At 36.3% G+C, this 10,025-nt stretch overlaps 1 protein-coding gene across 1 annotated transcript; it reads right to left on the bottom strand.

Moving 5' to 3' along the window:
- Nucleotides 1-4,618: 4,618 nt before the first annotated feature.
- gm2a (GM2 ganglioside activator) lies at nucleotides 4,619-9,544 on the bottom strand. Its single transcript, XM_044127049.1, has 4 exons — nucleotides 9,306-9,544; nucleotides 8,183-8,335; nucleotides 6,568-6,750; nucleotides 4,619-5,912 (listed from the first exon to the last, which is right to left on the bottom strand). Exons 1-4 carry the CDS (start codon nucleotides 9,423-9,425, stop codon nucleotides 5,757-5,759), a joined length of 612 nt encoding a protein of 203 aa, XP_043982984.1. The 5' UTR covers nucleotides 9,426-9,544; the 3' UTR covers nucleotides 4,619-5,756.
- Between the last annotated feature and the right edge of the window lie 481 nt (nucleotides 9,545-10,025).

The following is a 10,025-nucleotide window of genomic DNA, read 5'->3' as shown; positions in this document are numbered from 1 at the left end:
CTTCTGCTTTCCCTTCAAGTACATGTTAAAAAACAAAAAACTTAAAATAAGATTAAGAGTGCTGAAAATGTCAATTAAAAAGTAACAGCAGGCAAACAGGCCATGAGATTAAGAGAAAACTACAATAGATGGAACTAAGACAAAAGTTTAGAAAGAGAATTATTATTATTATTATTATTATTATTATTATTATTATTATTATTATTATTATTATTATTATTATTATTATTATTATTATTATTATTACTACTATTATTAGTAGTAGTAGTAGTAGTAGTAGTAGTATTCCTTCCCTGGTGAAGGAACCAGCAACAATCTAAATAGAAAGTAAATGTATCAATAATAATATTAAACAAATATGTATAACAATCACACTTATAGCAGCAGTCAGATAACAAATCAATTTCTGCAGAGGTGGGAAATAACTACTTACACTTCTACTCAGTTACATGTACGTATAGGAGAAATGTTCCTGTGCTGACTGTTTACTTTCACTTGAGTAATATTATGAAGTAACTCTACTCTCAGTGGACTAAGATTTCTGGCCCTTCAATTTATTATGGGAGGGTTCTTCATTCAGTAAATGAAGAGCAATGATGACTGAAAATGCACCAGACACCGACAAAGACCTGCAGTTTATGTTAAAATGAGACTTTCTATTTCTACTCCAGCTTCATTATTTTTGTTATTTCCTATCTACTGAGTCTGTTGTACCATTTGTTAGTCAAGTAAATAATCTGTTAACAGTACACATTGGCACTGGAAGTACTTAAAATATCAGAAATTGCTCATACCTCTATATTTTTGATAGTCTGACTTCAATTTTAAATATAAAATCAGATGTTGTGATAAGCTCAGTATTTGAGTATTGCAATAACAAATCTGCTTCTGCTTTTATATTTTGCCATTTGAATTTGGACTAATAGGAAAGTGGACGAATTTGAAGATTCATCGACCCTGTGTTTATGTCTGTATGTCATTGCAGCCATTAGCAGAGGAATTGGCGGTTAATTTACCTTTTGTTTTGGCTAAAGCCTTGCTGAAAGCAGCTGAAAACTCTTTCAATGACTCTGTGTGTGTGTGAAGGCGTGTGGGCGTGTGCATGCGTGTGTGTGTGAGTGTGTGTATGGCTGATCTGATGACCCACATGTCGCCAGATAATGATCAGAGTCACACAAAGCAAATACCATAGACTAGGGTGAGGTCAAGCTGAATGTCTGAATGAATATTTTAGTCTAATCTAATTTTCAGATGAAGACAGAGGCTGCTTCTCTCCTCTGAAATCAATTAAGCAAAAAAAATAAAAAAGTGGTTTTAAATATTTTCTGCATTTTCTTCTCTGTTGAGACAGATCCAAAGGGAGTCAAATGTAATTTGTTTTAGGGGGAAAATAACTCTGTAGTTCTTTCTGTTTTCTGTTTTCCTTATTGCCATTCAGTTTTAGGAGTTATTCTGCAACTTTTCTGAATTTCACAAGTCACCTTGAAAAACTGCAATCTGCTTTAAAATCAGAAAAATTTTGCATCTGTTCCATAGCACTTCACGAGTTTATTCAGATTTTTTGAAATTATGTGTGCTTGAAGCAGGGAAAATACTTGAGGACCAGAGTTGGGAAACACTGCTCTACTGTGTCCTGCACTTACATTTAAAACTTTTAATTCAGCTGTTGTGCTTGTTTTACAGATGGTAGTTTTAGTTACATTACGTTTTTTATAAAGATCTCTTTGTTTTCACCCTTTGAAAAGCACTTTGTTCACTTATTTGTATGAAAAGTGGTCTGACAAGAGTTTATTGCTTTCTTCAGATCTTGTCTGTCACTATGATTTGCATTACTGATTACACATTGCTGGACTTCTCATCAGAGTAATTTTTATTTAAAAAATGGCTTTGTGCAGGCGCCAAGAGGCTCTGGTGGTAGTGTGTGTGCTGTCTGCAGAGGTTAGTCCTTGAAAAGGTTGCCCTGAGTTTGATTCTGAGTCTTGGCCCATTTGCACAGACAAGGCAAACAGCCCAGTCCCTATTTTATGTCATTTACTTTTCAATAAAGGAGACTGTAGTCTAACAAAAGCTTTTAAATTTTAAATGAAATCTGCCCAGTGTAAATTTGACAGTGGTGAAACTGTTTATAAAACGATTCTTACATATTTCAGACTGGAGTCAGTGGGACATCAGAAAGTCACTTACGAGAAATCAGTGCTCCTCTGGTGTGTAGAATGTTGTCTAGTGCACTTAGGATACTGACAATTGATAACTACTCTTAAAACCCAGCAGCAACAAAGGAAACAATCCCTATAGGCCCAAAATGTTGATGGCCTTCAAACATTTTTCATTGAAATAGACCACTTTTCTCACTCCTTCATTTAGTTTTTATAACCAATGCTACCTTTTAGCTGAACTTCAGTAGGCCTTCTTCACTTGTTTGGGTCTATAAGCTTCCTTCTTTTCCAAACGGTAAAAATGTAAGTTTAACGCACTGCAAACAAAATTAACTAAATTAGTTTTACTTGTATTTAAAATAAATAATCTTGTTTAGATAATTATCACTGGAAAACTATCGTTACAAATGCAGCATGCCTTATCATCATTACCCTGACATCAGGATGTCTGCAACCTTTTCATATATCATCTTTTGATTGGTTATTTCACACGTCAACAGATAATGCAACATGCCTGTTAACACTCAGAGACCAAGCTAAACCCATTCACCTCCACTTCTATTGTTCTGCTAATTCGTTTGTTGGGTTCTTGACCTTTAAACTCCTTCCTCTCTTCTTTTTCTATTCCTCTACTTGTCCTTTTTAATTTTTATGGAGACTTTCCTCCGCCTCTTCTTTACATTCACCCAGCGCAAGCTTCCTGTCTCAGGAAAAGGTTGATGATGAAGGTCAGAGACAGGAAGTCCAGCAAAGGAGATTAGACATCAGCTGGATAAGTTGTATACTTCATTACTGCAACTCAAACATCAATATTTAGCACCAGAAACAGGAAGTTCTTTAGTTGTTTTGTCCATTTTTATACCTGCCAGTTGGAGTTTTGCCAAAACTGCTGGGTTGGACCCGTCTGGTGATATATTCCTTCACATCCATGATATACATCTGTTTATATGTGTCCAGTCGGTCTTGCTAGTTTTAAATGTATTTTTTATTTTAAATGATTGTGAAAAAGTAACAAAATCCCAGTTCAGTGTGGAAGATAAGACCTGTAGTCCCAACAATACAGCCAAACTGAAGGCTGCTATTAAAGCAACCTGGACTTTCTTTATACCTTAGTATAGCTACAGCATAAAATGCTGTGTTGATGCAGTAAATCATGCAAAAAGAGACCCAACCAAGTAATGTATGGATGTATTTTTCAGCAGAACACGACAGGGAGAATTTGTTTTCAGTTGTTCTAATGTTGCAGTTTTCAGACAAACAAAATTTGTGTTTTTCATGAGCTTTAACCCACAATTATCATAATTAGCAGAAATAAATCAATGAAATATATCAGTGAAGCTACGTTTCACACTTTGAATTAAAGTTCTGACATGAAAACATTTTAATGATGTTATAATTTAGTGAGATGGAAAAACGCTGTAAATATTACTTTGTTTAATTTATTGTCACCGCTATTTATTATTAAGCAAAAATTGCACATAGAGCTTCAAATTTGGTCATTCTCTTCAACACATTCCTCTCATTTCTGCACATCTAACCAGCTAGAAGAGGGAACAGAACTTAGACTAATTTAATTTACATATAAGCTACTTGAATATGTTCATTAAACAGGGAATTTCTCAGTTCAGAACCTTTTTGTTCTTTGGTAAATGTGTTTTGAGTTTTTTTACTAGATGATGGTTTAAACAAGGAAGCAAAGTTATATCAGGAGTGAAATTGATCAACGCTGATATACTTTTGTGTTAAATTCTTGGTGAATATTATCCCTTTCAATTTGTGACATTTTCCATCAAACATCAAGAAAAACAGCTTTCAAATAGTTTAAAGGAGGTATTTTTTGAATGCCTCAACATGTGTTGGAGGCATCTGCAGACCACTTGTTTCTGAGACAGGAAGCAGGAAGCAGGAAGCACACTGAATCGAATGCAGCCGCAGCATTTTAACCAGGGAGATTGTGATAATGTGGTTGGCCTCACTTAGAGCCCAACCACAGCATGTGTACAGCAGATATACCGCCGACATTAACAGTAACTGCATAGTGTTTTATTGAAGTTGAAAACTGCATTAACGTAAATCTCAGGATTGAAAAGTGCAACAACGTTACTAAATATTCTCTGGTTTCGCTGTTCTTACAACATGCGACTGCAATACTCAGCTGTCACAGGTGGACTTCAGGCCAGGTAAATCAAATCATTTAAACAGTCATTCTATTCAGCTACGGACCAAAAGAAAATAACATCCTGTCAGTCCAGCAGATCTTATCTGCTACTATTGTGCACTTTGTCACTTTCCTCCTTTTGTTTTCTGTATTGTTTGTTGCTTCCCTATAATATCCAATCCTGCTGTAGTCTTATTTGCTGCTGTATTTTTATGCTAAAATGTTATCAAAATAACACACTACCATAAAACTGAAGCAGTGGTGTTGTTTGGTCATCTTCTGGACATAAAAACAGACACAAATATTTGGAGAAAAAATATTTATTTTGTGTAATTCTTTGTTGGGAGGCTGTGAAATACTCCCACCGTGTGGTGAAACAGGCAGCTGCATCTTTTAAGACTCAAACGCCACAGGAGCTTTAGAGTGCTGGTTGCTTTATATAGAAAATTTTGTAAAAACAGTAGACTGTGCGCATGTGCAAATATGACAGTATGATCATTTACATGATGAAAAACAAACATTACACTTTCCTAAATTATAAAAAGGCAGATCTTATTTATTAAATCATAGTATTTTAATGAATATGGCAATTTTTTCAAGCTTTTGTTTACTGTTGGAATGATTTTGCTTTAACATTATAAGAATATTTAAAACGTTGTAAAATGTCCATACAACTACAAAATAAAGTGTTTTATTTTTTAAACTGAGTTGTAATGAAGAACAAATTACCTCATTCCTTTATCTGAGATGATGTAAACTAAACAAGAGATGTAATGTTGCCTCAAACATTGAGATTTTTGTGTGCAACAATATGACCAAGGTTTAAGTTTATTATACTACTCTGTTTACAGATTTAGTCAAATAGTCCACAGACTCCCACTTAAGTTTCCATCATCATTCTGTCACTCTAATCTAAAGAAAAACTTGTTGAAGAAAAGAAAAAAACTTAACATTTTAGCAAACAGGCCAAAAGTTATGCAGAATAAATTAAACTGCACAACTTGGTCTTTATTAACTGCTAAAAATATAATCAGTCTTTTTGAGCTGAAAAACGGAAAAACTTGTGCCACTGAAAAGAAAAAAGACAATTTTCAAATAAAATGTAGCTTGTCACAAAAGTAAACATTAAAAGTAGAATAAAAGGCTCATATGCAGAATGTAATTTTTCTTCTCTGGTTACTGTAACTTATATTATAAAAGCATAGAATGAAACAAAAAAAAAAGAAAAATCTGGCAAAACCTTGATCCCGTTTAAATGAAACACCATCAGTAGTACCTAATCTGCTTATATGCGTTTGGGTCCCACTGATGTGGGGAAACGACAGCTGCTGAAACATGGATCAAACATAAGATTAAAAGTTGATGCAACTTTCTAAAGCCTGTAGTTACATCCTTTTTCTGTGCAGATAAACAGAAACATGAAGCTGCTGTGAATCATCTCCTCAGTTGGAGTGAATAGACAGAGACAGCTTGAGGCAGCCCAGCTCTTTGCCTCCACCTCCCAGGACTCCCTGAACTCTGTAGTTCCCATTGGTGAGCCAGGAAGGCAGGTCCATGTAGGGCACGTAGAACTCAGACTGAGGCAGCGAGTAAGAGCCCTGAGGAGACACAGAAAATATAAAAATCAGAGGAAACTTGGTAACACTGAAGTTCAGTGTTACCTGACCTACAACAGGTGGATCAGATTTCAGTATAAAGTGAGTATTTCCAGTGCTGATTCTTTCCTTTTCTTTTTAACTTCTGTAAATTTCTCCAAATGCTGGATATCAACTTTGAGACAAAGTCCTGACTGATGGTGATCCATTCTGACTGATGGTGATCCATCCAGCGTTTGGAGTTTCTCACAGCGTTTATCATTCCTCAACCTGCTCTTTCAGAACCGATCGCATGCTGTCAATGCGGTTATGACCAGAGGAGTTTCCTCTTTTCACAGTTGCAGACTATTACTGTTCTCATTTTTGACTGATGATATAATTTTCACTACGTGACAATGCTCTCCATATTGGTGCAAAACAAACAGACCTTCAACAGATTGTTCCTGTATTGCTGGTATCAGGATGCTTCCTTGTTACCGCTGAGAACAAGTGGACCGTTTTCAACCCTTTGTGAGATGCACTAATAATGTTTGCAATCAGGAGCAATATTTGTTTTAAACCTCTTGATCACCGACACCTTTTTTTTAATTTACGGCATTAAACAATGATGCCAAAACTTAACCCGGGTTCAGTTTCTGTCGGTGAAAAGAAAACTCACCGCTTTGAAGGGGCAGTGACAGGGTAGGCCGTAGGTGTGCAGCGGTTCGGGACAGTCCTGTCCCGGTGGGATCAGCTGGTTCAGAATGTCGCAGGCGTCCTTATAGTGACAACTGCCGAGCTGCTCCAGGCAGGGGACCTTCACCCAGAAACCTGCCACCTCCTTCTCCAGGGTCACATTCAGCTGCAAAAACAAAAAAGGAGGTCAGAGAGAGACGCAAAAAGATTGACTTTAGTTTCAAACCTGCACAAACACAAGAATAGCACCATAAATAACAGGATAACCGACCAGCATGAGTAATAAAGGTGTGGAGCTGAGCTGTTAAAGGAGCAGTATTGTGTATTTTCCGGGCACATTGCAAAATCAAATAACTATGTAACCTTCAGGTTTTATAAAAATACTTTACATATCAAACATAAATTAAAAGAAATTGGACTTCACAATATGATGCCTTGTAATTGGGCCTCTGTCCTTTCTAAAAGCTCCCACTGTTTCTGACACTACAGTACCAGCACATCTTCACAACAATACTCCTCTATTTTCTCATTTTTAGGAGTGCTGGACTGAGAAGTAGTTCATATGATCAGCTCAGCAGACATGCAGTTACATCAGGTGTTTGCTAAGTGCTGCTGCCACTAGTCTGGAGGAGCTGAGTGCGAAAGGCGTGGAGGAAAGTTACTCGGTGAGGCGGAAGCTCAGCTGGAGACTGCAGCAATAAATGTAAAATCTTAATAAGTAGACTGAAAGCCATTTAAAACAAGGAACAACAAAATACAATATCAATTTTACCATGCTTTACATTCACAACATGGGAAATAGATTTGTTTAAACTGTAAATAATAGGATCATCTTTTCTTGTCCCTTCATACAAACAGTTTCTTTAATACTTTGACTTGTTTCATGTTTTTGTGTGCAACCCTACAAAATTAAGAGATTAATAGAAAAATTAATCCACAAATTGATAGAAGAAAAAAGAAGTTGAAAATAGAAAAACTAGTATATATATTTACATTTTTAAAAGTGTTTGAGTTGCTGTTTCAGGTCAGTGTGCTCAAAAAAAAAAAAAAAAAAAAAAAAGACAAACCTCTAATCAGTAAGCTCACATGATTATTGGGCAAGAAATCTAGAGGCATCTGCTGAGACAAACAAAAATCTGCAAGCTGCAGGTAAACAGCTCTGCTGCTGATGAGTAATTCAATGTCTGAAGCTTTCTTGCAGACTACATGCAACATGTAGTTAATGATAAAACTGATAAACGCTGCCTTGTGGTTTACCAGAGAAATGAAAAAATGCTTGTGGTGCAGGCACTCACTGCTGCTCCCTTTAGTTTATTGCTGTTACAAAACTGATAACGTTTTCTATTGTTTTACTATCAACAGTCTGATAGTCAGTATCTAATCTGATCAGTGTGTAATCAGAACAAATCGAAAACCAAATACCTTCAGTGTCAGCAGTGACTGTTTTCATTGTCAGTGTGTTTTGCTGAGTCTCAGCTGGTTTTTGTATGATGTAACCAAACCAAACTGTGCTGAATGTCCCAATAACAAACATCTTGACACATATGAAAGATTTTCAGCTGATTGTTTCAGGTTTGTGTTGCAGGATGTCAACTCACAGAAAGAGGGGAGGCGAGCTCGACCAACGTAGATCCAGATGCAGCGGCCGTCAGTGATCCTGGAATGGTGATGGGATCTGGAGACACAGTCAGGCTCTTTAGCACAGCCGGAGCGTCGGGTTGTCCGCAGTTTTGCCAGTCGAAACCCAAAATCTGCAGAGTGATCAAACATTCACTTCTCTGTTTGCCAGAAAGCTCTAGCTTTATTCTTTAAACTAAAATATCAAAACTGAAATGTGAGATTAATCAAATGTAATGTCTTCTGAAGTTGCCTGTAACAGTTTATTCATTTTGCCATCATTAATCTTCTTTTCCAACAATTGCACCAGGATTCTTAAGCAGCTGTAAAAAAGATATGACCGTCTCATTTCAGATGTCAAACACAACACTAAACTTTAACTCCGATTTCTTAGTACGGGGCATAAAAGATTTGTAAAGAAAATATTGGTTATTCACCTTAACTTCCATGCTAGACAAAAAAAACTGGCCACACTGGAATAGTATTTAGGGATCCTATACATTATTAAAGGTTTAAAACTTGTTCTTTTCCACAGAAAATATTTCCAGAGTTTCCAGCCAGTTTTTTTTCCCCAGATTTAAACAAGTTTATGAATAAATAAAAACTTGAACAGAATGTATTGCACATATTTCTACAAATACCAGGGTTTGATTACGGTACCTGGAAAAAAAAAGAACCCCTAAAGCACTGCATGTACATTTTTCTTTAGGGAGATTATTCTGTTTTATTTTGTTGCTCTCTGCAGCCCTGTCTGTTCCTTTCTGTTTCACATTAGAACAGCCTGTCAACAGATTACAGTAAAGGTTCAAATTTGACTGTTTTATTCAATCACAGTGAAACAAAGCATAGGATTCTGGAGCACTGACGTGTTCATTGATACAAATATTTCATTTTGAGAGACGAACTAAGTATTTTGAGGAAGAAACAGGAATTTGCAGGTAATCCATGCTATTTCTCTGTTTCTACTAATTGTTTTGGGGAAATGCACTAACTGTTTTTGAAAACGTCAAAAATGATTCGAGAAATGCATAAAAGCGACTGAGAAAACTGTAAGAACTAGGGTGTAACCGAATAGAGATTTTTTTGACAAAGCAAAAAACTTACCTTTGCGCTTCTGACTCTCTTCATTCCAAAGGAGTCGCAGTTTGCCTGAAATACCACCGCAGCTAAAAGCACCATCACGGCTACAGTCATCTTCAGACAGCCGGCCATCCTGTTCATCATTACGGTGGTAAATCCCGCTACTCTGCGACGTTAAAGAGAACCTCTCCACGGGCAGAGAAAGTCAGAATGCTTCCTGAGACCAGCACTTCCGTATTTACAACCGCCGCCTGAACAGACTATCACGTGATCCATATCAGTCACGTGACGGACGACAGTCTTTCATTTAAATGGTGACGCATTGAGTTGGGCATTCATTTGCACAACATAATATTCCAAAGCATAACATTTCTGCACTAAAATACAACTTGTTTGTATATAAAAATTTTATGGGAAACGAATTTCTTTGGCTTCTATTCAAATAATCAAAATTAAACATCATTGACCTCTTCAAAAAACGTATATATTCAGTCTATACAATACATGAGTTTGACTTATTTTTTACATTAAATTATGGATTAAAGAAATTATTTGAATACAGATTATATTCAAAGTTATTGAGTTGAGAATCTCAGAATTAAAAAAGCTGCTGTAATTCTATGCCATAGACTGTAGATGTCCCTGCTGTGCAACTGTATTTGAATATATAGGCCTATATGTGTGTGTCTGTAGGGAAGGGGGTAGGGGGTGCCTAGGTGTATGTGTGTGTGTTTGTTTTTTGTT

Source organism: Gambusia affinis, linkage group LG09 (genome assembly GCF_019740435.1).
Source record: "Gambusia affinis linkage group LG09, SWU_Gaff_1.0, whole genome shotgun sequence".
In the NCBI taxonomy this organism is placed as follows: domain Eukaryota; kingdom Metazoa; phylum Chordata; class Actinopteri; order Cyprinodontiformes; family Poeciliidae; genus Gambusia; species Gambusia affinis.
Note: the sequence above shows the minus strand (reverse complement) of the source record. Positions and strands in the feature narration are given on the sequence as shown.

Bases quoted from the DNA above. Each gene is read 5' to 3' on its own strand.
- gm2a (XM_044127049.1), bottom strand. From the start codon at position 9,425: ATGATGAACAGGATGGCCGGCTGTCTGAAGATGACTGTAGCCGTGATG. The intron at 8,336-9,305 runs GTAAGTTTTTTG...ATCACTCTGCAG, and splicing joins AGAGAGTCAGAAGCGCAAAG to ATTTTGGGTTTCGACTGGCA. The intron at 5,913-6,567 runs GTGAGTTTTCTT...GTGTCTCCTCAG, and splicing joins GTCACTGCCCCTTCAAAGCG to GGCTCTTACTCGCTGCCTCA.